The sequence below is a fragment of the Solanum dulcamara genome, chromosome 4 (genome assembly GCF_947179165.1).
Source record: "Solanum dulcamara chromosome 4, daSolDulc1.2, whole genome shotgun sequence".
In the NCBI taxonomy this organism is placed as follows: domain Eukaryota; kingdom Viridiplantae; phylum Streptophyta; class Magnoliopsida; order Solanales; family Solanaceae; genus Solanum; species Solanum dulcamara.
The window spans coordinates 1,639,552-1,655,900 of NC_077240.1; the positions used below are offsets into that span (position 1 = coordinate 1,639,552).

The window sequence follows — 16,349 nt, forward strand, 5'->3', positions numbered from 1 at the left end:
TTGCCTTGAATTTTCCATCTTATATAATTTCCTACCATAATTAAAATTATCTTTCTCGATGAAAAAGTTTTTTTTGTAGGAGATTTTCTTTCAATATTTACTTTTTTATTATTTTTAAATATGTAGGCCAATAGGTCAAATCATATAATAATATCATGCACTTTTTAGATAATTTTCATTGTCATCTAATTTATCGTCCACATACTTTGCAATTGTAAGCTTTCATATGATACCCTAATTTTTTCGAACCCAACAACAAAAAGTTGGTTATTTTTGCAAATCAGCCTGAAGTTAGAAGTTTGAGATGGCACATTTTTGCACGAAATGTACATTCCGTGATACTCTCTGCAATCATTTTCATGTGAGTAGTTACATATGCGCCAAGAAACTAAACAGCATAGGAATTAGCATAGGATGTTATTCTTTTCTCATTTCTTCCCATATCGAATAACTTGCATGATTTTGATGGATGTATGACGAATTTAGGAATAAAATTTAACATATTACACCAGAAAAAGTACTACTATGGGTGTGTTCCATACGAAGGTAGGTGGACATCTTACTTATTTTTTAATGTTCGATAGATTAATAAAAAATATTATCATAAAAACATTTGTTTATAATTTAGATAAATATTCTAAAAGGTGAAGATGGAAATAAAGGGTTGTGGGGATGGAGGCGCTACAGTGAGGAATTGAGGACACAATCATAATAGAATACCACTTGTGGAACTTATTAGAAGGTAGAAACTAAAGAGGACGCAATCAATGAGGAATACCAGTCGTGAAACTTGTTTTCTTAAAAAAAAAAAAAATCAAAATATTTTCCTCCATACCAAACATACGCTATATCTAAAACTTCTTTTACACATGGACTATTTATATAAAAGAAAATTTCTACCCTTCAACTTAAGGTTTAGTCCATTCTATTTTTCGATGAAAATCGTTCTACTGTATTTTTCTCTTTCCTTTTCTAAGAAACAGAAGAATTACCACCCAAAGTTGCAACTCAAAGGAACATCAAGGAGGCAAATTTCAGTTCAACTTCCCTAATAACAAAACGAGTCAAGTTCATATGACCTTGAATTCAATATCCTTGTGGAACAAAAAAAGAACCAACTGTATACATCAAAAGACTCTTTGTGGACAAGTAACTCCAATGAACATGCATGTCCTATAGATAATAAATACCACGCCTTGGTGTGTTTTGTTGTGAATGCAGAACGAAATGAATGAATGCATTGAATGATATGAAAACACTTGCAACATCTATCAACAAACTAATATAAATATTACGAAGATCGGATAATCCCAAAAGCTACTACTTTGATTCATGCTTTGAAGGTGTAGAGCTGTTAAGTTGTTGTCGCGCTTGAGCATGTTGTTGGGGCTGAGATGATTGTTGTTGTTGCTGTTGCAACTGATGCATGTTTAGCTGATTAGATTGTTGTTGCTGCGACTGGAACATCTGAGGATTGAGAGAAAGCTGCTGAAACTTGGAAGCGTCTGCATTAAGCTCCGCGGTTGCAATCTTCAAGCGTTGTACTTCAGCAGTTAATGCTTCATTTAGAGCTGTCATAGCAAAAGCTATAAGGTTTCATATTCGTCTTGTATAAAACTAAAGATATCCAAATCATCTGCCTGTTCTCTAGTAGCATTGAGGGAAACAGCAGACAACATAGAAGCCTAACATCACCTATCGCCACCCACCCCCAAAGAAGAAGAAAAAGATGGAAAATTGAAGCATAGACTGATGCTACGCCTACTTTGCAACTGCTTCTATCCATCAAAACAAGACCATAGTTTAACAGATTCCTCTAATTTAAACAATCAACGAAACATGCAACAGAAATTGTTCATTTCTACTCAGCATTTTCCAAGATGACCATTTCTACTAGACTTTTGGCATAGAGTTCATAGATTGTATTATCACCGAATAAATTCAAAAGATACAGTTTATCAGACTTTTTCATATAGTTAGACAGCAAACTGTACGCACATAATCACTTTTAAGGGCGAAATCTCATTCTTAAAAGCCCAGAGTAAGTGAATCGATTTCTTGCAAAAGAATATTTTATAATAAGCAACGAAGGGAGTCTGAATACAATGGACGCATAAAAAGGTCAAGATGAAACATGAGCTGACAAATACAAGTCATAGATTACAGAAGCAAGATGTATACCATCACGGAGTTGAGCTTGCTGTTCCATGGCTTGCAAACGAAACTTCAGTTCACTATTTTGGCTCGTTAGCCCAGTCGCATCTCTCTGAATGCAAGTAAAAGATATTTTTAAGTAGTGATAATGTGATAAGTAGAAGCACTAAACAGGAAAATATTGAAAAGTTTATCACCTGCAACAAGGTCAGTTGAGCAGACAGTGTGGTAGCTTCAGTCTGCAATGTCTGTACCTTGTGTTCTAACTCTGCAATGTATCTCATCTTTCTTTCTTTAGAACGAGCAGCAGATTGACGGTTAGCTAAAATCCTACAACAATAAACATCAAAATAGAGAATGTCAGCTGCAAAGCAGAGAGAAATGTAAATGAAAAGGCAAATACATGCATCACTTCAAAGGGAATTTGACCTTTTGGCTCGTTTGGGATCTGCTAAAGCTATCTCTGCAAGTTTCTCATTTGCCATAATTTTCTTCAATTCAGCTCCACTAAATTCACCATTTCCAAATTCCAAACTGAAGCTGTTTCCATCAAGTGAATTGGTTGGTGAGAGTTTGCCTGGGCGTGGTCCAGGAGATGGAGGCAACTTTGGTGAATCATCAATGAAGTTTAACTTCCCCATAAAACTATCCATCGAAACACTCCTGTAGTGTCTTGTGGTCGGGGCGATATCTCCGACAGCACTCCTTTTGATCCCTTCCCTCTTCTCAACTGAAGAAGACATCCCTGGTCTTTGCATACTACCACTGCTACTGTCATTGACACTGCTTGTAGCTTCATTATCACTGCTATCACCACCATTCGTCTTTGTACCACTCGCTCTACTATCTAAGTCTTCGCGGTTCTCAATACCCAGCTTCTCATCAGTTCCCGAAGAGTTAAACGCATCAATGTTGTCCAAATTCATATATGCAGAAAACAAGTCGTCCACAACTTCTCCTTCAGATTTCCTCTCACCCATCCCTTCAACATTGTTATTATCATTTCCTCTTTCCCACATAGATTCACGTTTAACCAACTGAACTGGTTTACCACTCGAATTATCCCTTGAAGGAACTGACCTTTCAAGAGCACCAGGACTCCTTAACGGAAAAAGTGGTGGCGAGGACTGCATTATAGCAGAAAAGCCATATGGGATATCACTATTAGACCTCCTATGAGCCTTACGAGGAGGAAGACTCTCCCCTGCCCTCGATGAATTACACCTAGAGAAAGGTGTAGGCGGCAATAAAGAATGTGAATTGCCATCCTGATCACCCATTGACACATCAGCTGATATTGGGTCAGACATAGAAGTAGACGGGGATTCCCTATATGGTGAAGGGCTCAGGGGTGGCAAAGAATCCAGTGAGAAAAACGCGGGCTGTGATAAAGATCGCGAATGCAATGGCCCTGCACTGGTAAAGTTCTGCATACCCATTTGCTGATTCACTGGCCGGGTTACAGGGATCTGAGAATATGGTGAAATAGGGGGCATTTGCGGGTGAGAAGGCGGTATACCTACTCTCTTACTATTTTCAACACCAAAATTAGGAGAAAATTGCCGCATTTGACCGCGAAATTGGGAAGTAGTTAACTGGGGTATGTCCAATTGGTTCATTGAAGTAGGTTGAAGCTGTTTAGGAAGTGAAGAAGATGATGTCCCAAATGATGATTGAAGTCTCTGTACCATATCACTATTACCTTCGTCATTGTCACCAGCCATTTCTTTTGCCCCAAATCTCAACTCTATAAGTCAACTAAAAGAAACGCTTCAACTTTACCAAAATCTAACCTTTACAGTTCTGTTACACCTGAATTTCAAAGCTTAATCAATGACAGAAAAATCCCAAAAACAAAAACCAATGCAAAACCCACTAAACAAACCCCCAAAAGCACCAATCTTTAACATAAAATCAACAAATCATTAGAAACAAAGAACTGGGTATGCATCTAAATAATCAAAAAAAAAAAAACGAATTGGGTAACAAAAAGATGGAGTCTTTGACAGTACCTCAGTGTAAATCCACCATTCCCAGCAGAAGATGAAGAAGACGCTCCTTTATTCCTGTTTGTGTGTACTCTTTTTCCCTGGAATACTTTCTTTTTGGTGATATTTTTCTTGTTTCTCTCTCTCTCTCTCTATCTCACTGTTATCAACGAAGATGACTACTTACAACAACTATAATTACACGGATTTCATGACAAGACTACTATACTTTCTACTACTACTTGAAAGACGCGTGAATTTAATATGAATTTCAATTTCATTTGCATTTGCATTTCAATTTCAATTTCAATTTCATTCCGACTGCATTTATCCAATCTTTTTTTTCCTCCCACTATCACCGCAGATTATGTAGCAATGAATCTCTCCCTTTCTTTTTCTTCTTATTGTATTTTTCTTTTTTCGTTCTTACAAGAAAAGATTTTTTTTGCCTTTTTTGGTGTATAATCCGATGTACTGTAGTATAAGAGTCTCATTAGATTTACATAGATATTAGTAATGTAAATATTAATTATGAGTGATTTTAAGTATTATATTTACTCTGAGATTAATTATTTTATATTTTATTATACATAAAATAATTAATAATTTTTTATTCTTTTTGTTTCAAAAAAAAATTCCTAATTTAAATCGGCATAGAGTTGAGGAAAAAAAAATTTAATCTTGTGGTTTTAAATTAAAGTCATGTCAAATATATTAAAATGTTCTTTAATCTTGTGACCTTAAATATGTCACGTGGAAAACTGAAATTAAAATGTTATCAAAAAAACAGCAATTCTTTTTTAAACAGATGGAGTATTAGTTATATGGGGTTTAAATTGTCGACAACAACAACAATATATTCTAGTGAAATTCCATACATGAGGTCTGGAAAAAGTAAATATACAGTATGCAAATTTTATTATTATCTTGTGGAGATAGAGAAACTTTATACATCATATTAATTTTAATATTAATAACTTACTTCTTATTTACATATCAAATTCATATAAATTATACAAAAATTAATACATGAATAACTTATTTATTATCGAGTTACCAAACAAATTGCAATCTTTTCACAAGAGCGTGTGAGATACTCTATTTGCAAGAGCTTGTGGACTACTCTCTTTTCTAGAGCGTGTGGAATGCTCTTCTTTGTTCAGAGATTGATTTGCAATTGCCATCGAAAATTTGGACTAAGTTCACAAATAACCATTTCCTTTGTCCTTAAAATCCAAAGTTTTTTCTTCTTTGAGAGTGTAATAATCTTGGTAGATATTTATTTATATAAAATTAATAAATATAATATCTATTTTTTATATATTTATTTATTACTTAACTGTAGTTGAGTGATGGATCAATACATGAACAGCTGCTTAAATTTAATATTAAATTTCACTCAAACATTGGTCTTAGAAAAAAAAATTAATAGGACACCTTCAATTTAAATTCTAAAAAAAAAAAAATGGGGTGTTGTTAGCAAATATCTATTAAATAGTTAAGTTAATTAAATAAAAAATATTATTTTCTTTGATTATACATATCAACCTCAATTAGAACAAATATAAGGTTTTATAACTTACACGTATAATGAAATGAGTGACATAAATTTAAGTGGTTAACTTACTTGCTTACTTAATTTGCGATTGAGAATAATAGGAAATGTTTTTATAAATTTAAATCGAAAGTGTCTATACATAGAAATATCATATCATGTGTGTCCAATTAGAACAAATTATAGTGTGAATGTCTAAATTAAATATTTATTAACAAATTTAAAGGATCGTGAATGTATTAAGCCTACATAATATGTTCTTTTCTTTAATTTTAACTCTTAAAAATTAACTTCATTAAATTAGTGTGACCACACTATACGATTAAATATTTACCATATGATCCTACTTCAATTTTTAGCACTGGAATCCTATTCCTTTTCTAGAGATTATTGGATTGTCAATAGATATACAAAACATAAAGTAGTATTCGAATTTTAAAGAGTGTGTTGTGAAGTATTTAGAAGTCCCAATTTTTTTCATGTTTTATAATATTATTTTTTTGACTCAATCCAAAAACAATTCGTGATGTGATGATAATCTAGACATGAATTGATTATTTTCGACCTCTATAACATACTTCAACACTTCAACACGCATAGTAATGAAACATATAAAACATAAATTATATAATATGTACATCAAATTAGATGTTAAAAATAGTACATCTTTTATATTTTTCATTGTGAAGCGTAATTTTATTATTAGGAAACTACTACATTAAATGCTGCATTCTATTTTCGATTCTTTTTAAGTCAATTGCAATAATATTTGCCACATATTGTCAAGTTTGAAATATATTGAGTAAATACTGATAGTAATAAATAAATTTATGTAACACGAAAGCTCTTCTTCCTTTTTCATGATTAAAGAGAACCATTTACATGATCTTTACAACTTTACAATATAAGTAAAAATTTAATTGCAAAATACCGTATATAGGTAGGAATGCATTTAATAGTTCTGCAAACATTTATGAATTAAATGATATATAGTACTATATAGTAATTGGAAAAGAATAGGGTGAGGAGGTCCATATAAACTCTCTTTCTCTTTTCTTTTTATGGGGTGATACTTAATTGGTAATATATAATTATCAATCTAAAAAATTATGTTAAATTATAAATTCATCTACCACTAGACAACGAGTGTGTAATCCGTTTAGAGAAAGAAAAATCATTTTCTCCCACCTAAAATACTTGTCATATTTTGTTTTCTTATAATCTAAGTATATAAACTTTAATTTATCAATATTTTAAGATGTGTTTTCATCATATTACTATTGGAAGAGTTGCAACTTATGCTTTTTTCATATAATTTTTAAATATTTAATTTATCTGATCCAATTTCGCTCCTATTTACCAATGGTTCAAACATATTAATCAAAAGTGTCAATTAAGACTCTCGATATATAATACAATTTCAACCTTTTAAACTTTTTATAGCTGTAATACTAACATATATCCCAAATGAGTATTGGTATTGGACAAATATGAATAATACAGACTCTTTTATTATATGGAAAAATGTCATATTTGCCCCTGTATTATCTGAAAAGGGTTATATTTATCGTTCGTCATACTTTTTTGATACATTTGTTCATACCATTCAATTTTAGGCACATATTTGTCCTTAAACCGTTAAGTCTATAGCCCACTTTTATTATATCATATTTAATGCCTATGTGGTGCGCCTACATGGATATATATATATATATATATATATATATATATATATATATATATATATATATATATATTCCATTTATTTTTTTTCCTAATTTAAGTATTATCCGCAACTCAATATTATTCCCATCCATCTATATATATATATTCATGTAGGTGCCACATAGGATATAATAAAAGTGGACATAGACTTAACGTTCTAAAGCAAATATGTGTCTGAAGTTGGATGACAAGAACAAATATATCAAAAAAATATGACGAAAAACAAATATAACCCTTTTCAGAGAGTACAAAAGTAAATATGATCCTTTTCCGTTTATTATAATCTTGGAATCCTTGGACATACATGAATAAAATAGACTCTTCTACTATAATGAAGAAATTCATTTAAAAATTGATGAATAACAGATTCAACGTTTATATTCTTCTTCATTTAAATGTCATATTTCTTTCTATTATAAAATTTAAATTGATGACATGTGTTTAACTCACACATCAACTGAAATTTAACTTAAAAATAACTTGATAAGATTCAAAATCATTTGATAAGCTTAAAAGATGAATAAACATATATTATGAAATAACAATCTTCCTATTTTTTTTGGATAAATTCTTTATGACACAAAATAGGTCAATTTGTTTAGGCAATTTTTAATCACATACAGATGAGGCGCTAGATGAACAGTTTATAGCTTGGTGCTAATTAAATTATTGATGTGTTCATGCAAATCCAATAATCAAAAATGGAGTGATTATGCCTAAATTATTGGCACACATTATCGTGACGGCAATTAGTTGACTTTGACTATTGAAATTTTGGGGACTGTGGGCCCACTTGTGTTGTACACACCCACGTGTTTAAATCTTAGCTATATTGGATAATATAAAAATTTATCCATTTTTCTTTGCTTTTAGTATTAAAAAGGAGGGGAAAAAAATAGTTGATATGGGCCCACATGGTCGGCAAGATTGGACTTGTAACTTTTTATTTTTATTTTATTTTATCCCACGATATAAGTATAGGCATTGAAATTTTGATTGATTTGAATTCACGCTCCTTAATAAGATTCTTTTACATATCAATATCTTAATTAAATTTTTAATTAAGAAGGGAGGAATCTGATTCATTACATCATTAATAGACGTATTATATCGGGTAAATGAAGAGCTAAAGTCATTTTAAGATTTTTATTTATTTTTTATATTTTCAAAAAACTATTATGGATATAGACAAGAAAGGGACTATAAGATGAGAATCAACTCCTCACTAATCAGATAAAAATCCAGATAAAACAAATTGAGCTATTGAAATTCCCCATCATTCTAAGAATTTTGATTTTAAATTAAATAACTTTGATATTATTAAACTAAATAACGAAAAAAGTCATGCGGAAGATAGTTGACAATTTGAACAACGAAAACTTATTAAAAATAAAAAATAGTGTGTATCAAAATTTTCTTTCTTCCCATATTTTGATCCCACAAAGGACTATATTTTATGTCAACATTAATTGCTAAAACTCTTTCGAGTGAAAGAAACATAACATCACAATATTTTTTTCGATTTAACACATATTTTCGATTTGATCTAATAAAATTTTGAATTCGCTTCTCATCGTCAAATATTTCATTTTTATATCAAGGAACTTGTATTAGGTGCATGAAACCAAGAAAAGAACGTGGAGAATACAAATTATATATTGTAATATGACAAATTTTGGGGTGATATTAACATGAGCAAATGTAGGTGTTGTCAACTTGATGTCTGGCAGTAGATGAACAAGCCACGACCAACTTATACGGTTTTTGATTTTCATGTCAAGATCTCCTACACACATATATATATATATCGTATCATGTGTAGGAATTTTTTTTCTAGTTGGATAAGAAATTAATTATGTTGTCTTTGACATGATACCTATTTCATTTTTCTTGCTTTTTTAAATTTGAGAACTTCATAATTTGAAGTAGTGGTTGCAAAATAAAATATTGCACACACAACTCACATCATATGCAGTGTGAGATTATTAGTATAAATATATTCTTAAAGAATTTAAACTGTGGTAAATATAGTTTGAGTTAAAAATAGTGGGTGTATCTACACTTGTTGCATGCACACAAAAGTAGATCAAGGTAAATAGTTATTGGCATAAAATGTTTACACCTAACTAAATAATTAATCGTAAGAATCAACAAATAGACGACCGAACTTTCTTTTTCCTTGTACGGTTTCTAAATTGAGAGGCACATTAGTCAATATTTTCGTCTAGGAATCCAGAAATTCCTGAGATTTTGATAGAAAGTAAGAAAATGTTTGGCCTAATTTGACCATCTAAGGATATTTCTTGTTGATGAACCAAATGTGAAAATGCTGAAAGATTGGTTAGTTAGGATACCTAACTTTTTTGGGCATAATTGTTTGATAAAATCACTCATTGAAACTGAAATATTCGGTGGGACGATTGTATTTGCTTCCAGATTCTCGAGTCAAAAAGCATTAGGCTTTTCATGTTAAAAAATGTTAAGATCTTTAATGACACTTTATGGTGTTTAATTTCCTTTTAGGACAGCTTAATCTGCTTTTTTTAGCGTTCAAACCAGTTTTTGCGCACACAAGTACCAAATAACTCTTATCACTCTATGGTTTGTGCGCACACAAGACTTATAATTTTCATCTCACTTCATTGAGAGCTAGACCAACTCTTGTGTGCGACAGCATAACCAGTAATAGTAAGCAATCTTTTTAATGAGATAACAAAATCAGCAGGCTGAAGTCACTAGAAAGCTAAATTCGATAAAACTGGGAAGTATTTGCATTACAGGAGCAGAGAGAAGGAGAAGTTGCAATGAGTTGATGTTGTTAAGGTTCGACTAAGATGAGAAACATGAAAAACTAGAAGCTTTCTTATTAGTTATGAATAAGGAGAAACTCAAAATAGTATACCTGCAATTCCTAGAAACTCCTTTGTACAAGATTGTGCTAAAAAACTGATAGCTAACAATAAGTACCAAAAAAGTGCTGCAAGTAACTTAACCAGAAGTCAGTTACATGACATTTAGTCAAAGCACAAGGTCATTGTGTGACCATCCGAAAGGGCTTTTGATCATTCATTAGTCAAGCTCTTCGTCTTCCCTCCTCGGCTACCTATCAAGCATCTCTGGCATCCAGGCCTAATATAGCAACTAGCCACCAAACCAACATTGATGCATCACTTAATGGTAATGTAGCGATTTGTACCATGTTTAGCCCAATAAGTCTTAAGATCAATGGGCATAGACAGATCGTGGTCAGCTACAGCAAGCCTTGTAAGCAATCTGCTAAAAACGCTTCCACTCATTTTCCTACCACCTAAACGGGCATGTCGTTTGTTTGGCAATTGTGGTAGTGGATATGCCGACAGATAAGTAGTGCAGCAAGATGACTGCCAGCCCCCACTTCCCCATTTGTAACACTGCCTTGGTATTCCCGTGCATGTGCAAACAGGTATTGGCATGGTAGACCCATCAAACTGGATCTGGTTTATCGACCCAAGATCCTGAGCATCCCATTCAGCTTTAGATCCATCTGTTGTAAGATGCCGATTCAAATCTTCATTCACTCTCTTTGTCTTCCTCGGGGATTTTGCCGACTTTGTTGACATGCCTTTGTTTACTTTTGATCGTTTTACTTGGAGTGCCTTAGCAGATTCAGATGGTATGGCCGATATAGGAAAAGCATCAGCTACGGGCACATCCCTATTGATACAAACAGAATCGGTGCTATTGTTGCGATGATTTTTAGGTTGATCAGCGCGCTTTATCCCATGTGTCCTACAACCCAATGTGCCATTCATGGTACTTTCCAGAAAGTGGAGGGCAGCCAACGCATTGTCCTTTTCTTTTATGGCAGTATCTCGCTCAGCAAATGCAGTATCTCGTTGCTGGATTGCAAAATCTCGCTCAGCTAATGCTGCCTTCTTTTCAATCACTGCTCTATCACGTTCTTCAACAGCAGCATCTCTTTCAGCAAAGACCATTCTGATTCTTGCATTCATGATGAAAGCCTCTTGGTCTTTCATCTGGTGAGGTACCACATTCCACTACAGTGAAAGTAATAGTAGTGAACTACATTACTACTGATCATGATGTCAAGATATATTCAAAAGAATTGAAATAGATTAAGCATTCTTGTTATTGGATGTTTCATTATATTCAGTAAATTCATGCAATTTATTCAGTACCTTCCCAGCTAGATTGTGATTAAGGCGTAGTAGTTGTATTTCCTTAACCTTTCATAATAAAACAATTGCACTTTTCTTACCGGTGCATAACCTCCTTTGGAATAATCCATTCTGTGTCTCCTATTTTCTCGTTGGCCCCCGTCATCCATCTTATCTGTTGTGCTTGATGAGGAGCAGACTTGTATCTGCCTCTATATATAGTATCTTCTGGATCTAATATCAACTAGCTCTCCACTCAACAGTCATCCTGCAAAACTAAAGAGGTGAGAGAATAAGAAGGTTGCAGAAATGTTTTTTCCACACTAGCTATTGCAATGCCGGTATAATAAAATAAACCAGGCATTAGTGAAACAGATAAGAGTTTCAATCAATTGTCCAAATATACAAAAGAAAATTGGTATAACATAAAGCACGGATGCTGTGTTCTTTAAAGAGCTGTCTGTCATGGCTACGATCAAGCCAAAATATGAGATATTATGGCTACACTCAAGTAGCAACAACGGCCATATAAATAGTGCATCAAGCCTTTTGAAAACTAATCATCCCAAACATAGAAAATCCTCAAGCGATATTCAAGCCTAAAGGTACGACCCACCTCCATGCAAATAGTAGGTCAAATTGATAACAATATTGCAAGAGGAAGGTGTATCCAAGGAGTAGATTTGAGAAAAGGCTGTCTTCTAGTGCTTGAGAAAGAAACGTCTTTCCATCCATCATATTACCAAACCAAAGGGGATTTACCAGGTATTTCCTCCTCCACAATAATGCATAAGGATATGTATATCTAAGAAGCAGACTTGCTTGAGAAAAAGCAAAAAAAAAATAAAAGTTTTTCCTAAAATTGCGCAAATGAGGAGAGATCACTTTTATGGTAGCAGGAAGATGTAGTCACTGTACAGTCATTTATATACTCATCATCCTTTCAAATAAAAATCTTCATAACGTTACATCAGATGGAGCACACAGTACTGGTCCATGAAAAGAAATAGAAACATAAAAGATAACAAATTTACACCTTCTCTCTCCTCTCTTGGATAAGATCTACTGGCTAGCCTGTTGGTTCATAATATAATTGCCAACTTACTTGCTGCCAGTATACATGTCTTATTGCAGATTTAGAGTTGACAATGTATCCTGAGCACATACAATAAAAATAGTGAAACCTTTACTTCAGAGACAAAGTTTACAAAAAAGAATCACCTCTACTGGTAAGATTAAACTTTCAAGAAAAGAAATAGTTGTTTGAGATTTCTTATTAATATTAATCAATTATGTTACCATCTCAGAAAAGAAGAAAAAAGAAAGAAATAGAGAACAGTGATGTGGCACGAAAAGTCAACTCTGGTGGAGGCAAAACAGTAAGCAAGAAAGGTGGAAATCTGCATCGATGATTGCACCAAAATATAAGGTGGCTTGTGCTAGAGGAAACAATGCCAGAGAAAAACATATCAAAGCCATGACATGTATGTTCACAATAACCTCTGACAGAAAAGGGAAAGAGCATCAATCTAGTATACCAATACTCTATATATCAGAGAGAGGAGGAGAGGGAGAAACTATGCATAATACGCCATAATCTCCGTTGGTGGCTGCTAAAGAAGTCATTGATTGTCGAATTAGGCTTATCATGAGACGAAGATGGCAAAATAGAACAATGGAGCAAGCACAAAAAAACTGATGTTTGACTCAATCTCAAGTGGTTGCTGGAAATTTTTGCATAAGCTTCCCATTTTATTTGAGCGTCATTAATTCAAGATTAAACCAAAGACCTGCCAACGTCGGAGTATAGCTAACCATTGAATAAAACGTTACTTGGTTATTCTGATTTAGAATAATTTCAGTTGGTCTAGTTGATCGACTAGAGAGATTCCAAAAAACTAAAACTATGAAAATTTACAAATCAATACAGAACCAAGCTTAATTAATTCAAGTCAAAGCCATGAAATTCACGTTTCCTTTGACCTAAAAGGCTAAAACTTCATCCTCGAATAAGCAGAATCAAGCACTCCTAACTCCAATCATCTGGAGTAATCTAAGTCGATACCGTGCATAAGCTAGCATCCAATCTCACATATCCACTTTGTTATACCCCCCAAAAGCAGCAAAGAGAAAACACATATTTCTAAAACCAACCAACTAACGAAATCAGAAAAAAGGAACGTGAATTGTTTTACAATAATAAATTAAAGCAACCATAACCTTGATAAAGTTCATTCAATGGAGAAAACAGACGACGATATAATACTTACATTGACTATATTTGTGTTTAAAGATCCACTTAATATGAAAATAATTTATTAAGCCTGGTAAGCAGCATTTTCTAGAATCCAGAACCCATCAATATCCTAACTCCCGCTCTGAATTAAGAAACCATAAATTCCATTCAAGTGAAACAAAATTTAGAAACTCACAATGAGTCATCAGAATAAATACTAAACCTAACAATAAATTAGTATGGATTCATATGACTAAACCAATTACTGGGGTGTGGCTCCAATATGAAGAAGTAAACATATGAAGAAGCTAAAGGGGGTTCAAAACATCTATTATATATACATACAACAACATAAAATAATTTTAGCCATGTCTAAACCCCTTGCCCCCCTATGCCCAAGGTGGTCAGTTGAACCATATATAGTTCTTATATATATAAAGCATCACATCTAACATATATATATATCATGAATCCCCTTAACGAAATTCCTGTCTTTGCTACTGAATTTAAATACTGAAATAAATGGTGTTCATAAACAAAGATCACTACAACGTCAATTTCTCGGATAAACTAGGGTTTCAACTTTCAGCACACAGAAAAGCACACCGACGCAGCAATAAAGAATGCTTTAGTAATAACGAGGGAGACTTAATTATAGTGAGAAATTGATTGAGAATGAATAACGGCGAGAAGAAGAAAGAGAGATTGCAGAGAGAAACTTACAGGCGAATTTAGACGGCGAGACAAGTATGATCATAGCGTAACGCCGGAGAGTGAAAACCCTTTTCCCAACCCCTTCAGTGATATTTTTAATTGTGTTTGCTAGAATAAAATTTTCCTTTTATAATAAAAAAGAAGATTAATTTAATTTATAAAATATAAACACGTTTTAATTTTAAGAGTAAAAGCCATTAATATACTCTGATATTTTCTTAATAAAATATACAACAACTAAACGTTGAAAAATAAGTCGAAGGAGAGATATTTTATTTCTCTTAAAATTGACGTACAGACGAATTGTTTAACTTTCTATTTATAGTAAAAGGAAAGTCGGTGCGAGACTTTTTATAAAATTGTTGTAAGATTTTTCAAAAGTTATTTATAATGTATTTGCTTGAACTATTTGCAAACTTAGAAAAATTGCTACTTGCAACATGTTTGTTTGATTGAAAGTAAGGATATTTATCAGATGATTTGACTTAATAGTTATTAATTTATAAATATATTAATTTGATAATCTCACTAATAAGATATTGATTGATTCGATAGATAAATTAGGGAAGAACACCTCACAAATTACAATGTCAGGTCCAAAGGAATTCTATAAAAGACTAGAGAAGAGGATTGATGCATCCTTTTAACTCCATAGAGTTTTAACACACTTCCATGGGGATTCAACTTTCTATACTAATTTTATATATAGAATATAAATGTAAATTTAATTATTCGTAATAGATTAATGATTTATTCAATAAGAGAATTAAATAATTTGCACCCTCATGATTAGACTATTAAGTATAAATTTCAATAGGTTTACCAATCTTTAATACGGTAATCTGATATCAATAAGCCAATAAATTTATTTTGCGGTTAGATTATCAGTTACACTTCAATTTTGAATAGTCTTAATTTCAAACTTCAAAATTAATTTCCTTTTTTTCATAGGCATTCTCGTTGTATTGAGTGAGAATTGATCTCTATTCTTTTAGGTAAAGAATAATTACATCATTTAATATATATATATATATATATATATATATATATATATATATATATATATATATATATAATTTTACGAAGAAATCATGACTTCACGTGCAACATAGTTAATCAAATAAATCTACTTTTGATCTTGAAGTTACCTAAAGTAACATTTAATATATGATGACTATATAAGGTAACTATACAAATCTACGCAGAGGAAAATTCAATTTAATTAAATATACACAATAAATTCAACGAAAAAGGGTCAAAAACATCCTTAAACTATGTGAAATGAACAAAAATATTCTCAGTTTATAGTTTGGTCCAAAAAAATGCCCTTGCAATCAATATTTTGATTTTAAAATGTCCTTATTGTTATTTAATGGGTCAAAAATGTCCTTCAAATATATATATATATATATATATATATATATATATATATATATATATATAGATAAATAGATATATATTGAATACATTCATAATTTTAAAATTAAAAGTGATTTTGCTCAATTTAATTATTGAGATTGAGTAGGTTGTTGTTGTTGTTGATGACACATTGTTCAACTAGAATTTTCAATTGAGTTTAATTGGGAGGGTATTATCTATTTGCTTGCCCCAGTTATGGCACACAAATGCTAACATCATTGATCTCGAAGACGATTGAAAAGCACAAAAATCTAAATTTTTTTTTGTTTATTATCATAAGTACGGTTGTAAGTCCGTTTAAAACTTTGTTTAAGAAAGTACTAAAAATATATCAATTCTTGAAAACGAAAAACTATTAGCAAGGACGGATCTAGGTGGATGGGAGGGGGTTCACCCGAATC

General features: G+C 32.2%; 2 protein-coding genes across 6 annotated transcripts; both read right to left on the reverse strand.

Annotated features, from left to right (window-relative positions):
• Positions 1–1,019: 1,019 nt before the first annotated feature.
• Positions 1,020–4,357, reverse strand: LOC129885387 (bZIP transcription factor 29). 2 transcript variants are annotated; one of them, XM_055959641.1, is made up of 5 exons: positions 4,167–4,357; positions 2,584–3,957; positions 2,352–2,484; positions 2,182–2,266; positions 1,020–1,571 (listed from the first exon to the last, which is right to left on the reverse strand). In XM_055959641.1, exons 2-5 carry the CDS (start codon positions 3,876–3,878, stop codon positions 1,321–1,323), a joined length of 1,764 nt encoding a protein of 587 aa, XP_055815616.1. In that variant the 5' UTR covers positions 3,879–3,957; positions 4,167–4,357; the 3' UTR covers positions 1,020–1,320. The 2 variants fall into 2 exon arrangements, with proteins under 2 accessions (XP_055815616.1, XP_055815615.1); XM_055959640.1 differs by having other exon boundaries at positions 2,584–3,966.
• A 5,909-nt stretch (positions 4,358–10,266) lies between these two features.
• Positions 10,267–14,626, reverse strand: LOC129885388 (protein BASIC PENTACYSTEINE4-like). 4 transcript variants are annotated; one of them, XM_055959645.1, is made up of 4 exons: positions 14,539–14,617; positions 12,616–12,734; positions 11,681–11,847; positions 10,267–11,459 (listed from the first exon to the last, which is right to left on the reverse strand). In XM_055959645.1, exons 3-4 carry the CDS (start codon positions 11,747–11,749, stop codon positions 10,590–10,592), a joined length of 939 nt encoding a protein of 312 aa, XP_055815620.1. In that variant the 5' UTR covers positions 11,750–11,847; positions 12,616–12,734; positions 14,539–14,617; the 3' UTR covers positions 10,267–10,589. The 4 variants fall into 4 exon arrangements, with proteins under 4 accessions (XP_055815620.1, XP_055815619.1, XP_055815618.1 ...); XM_055959644.1 differs by having other exon boundaries at positions 11,681–11,855; XM_055959643.1 differs by lacking the exon at positions 12,616–12,734 and having other exon boundaries at positions 14,539–14,626.
• Between the last annotated feature and the right edge of the window lie 1,723 nt (positions 14,627–16,349).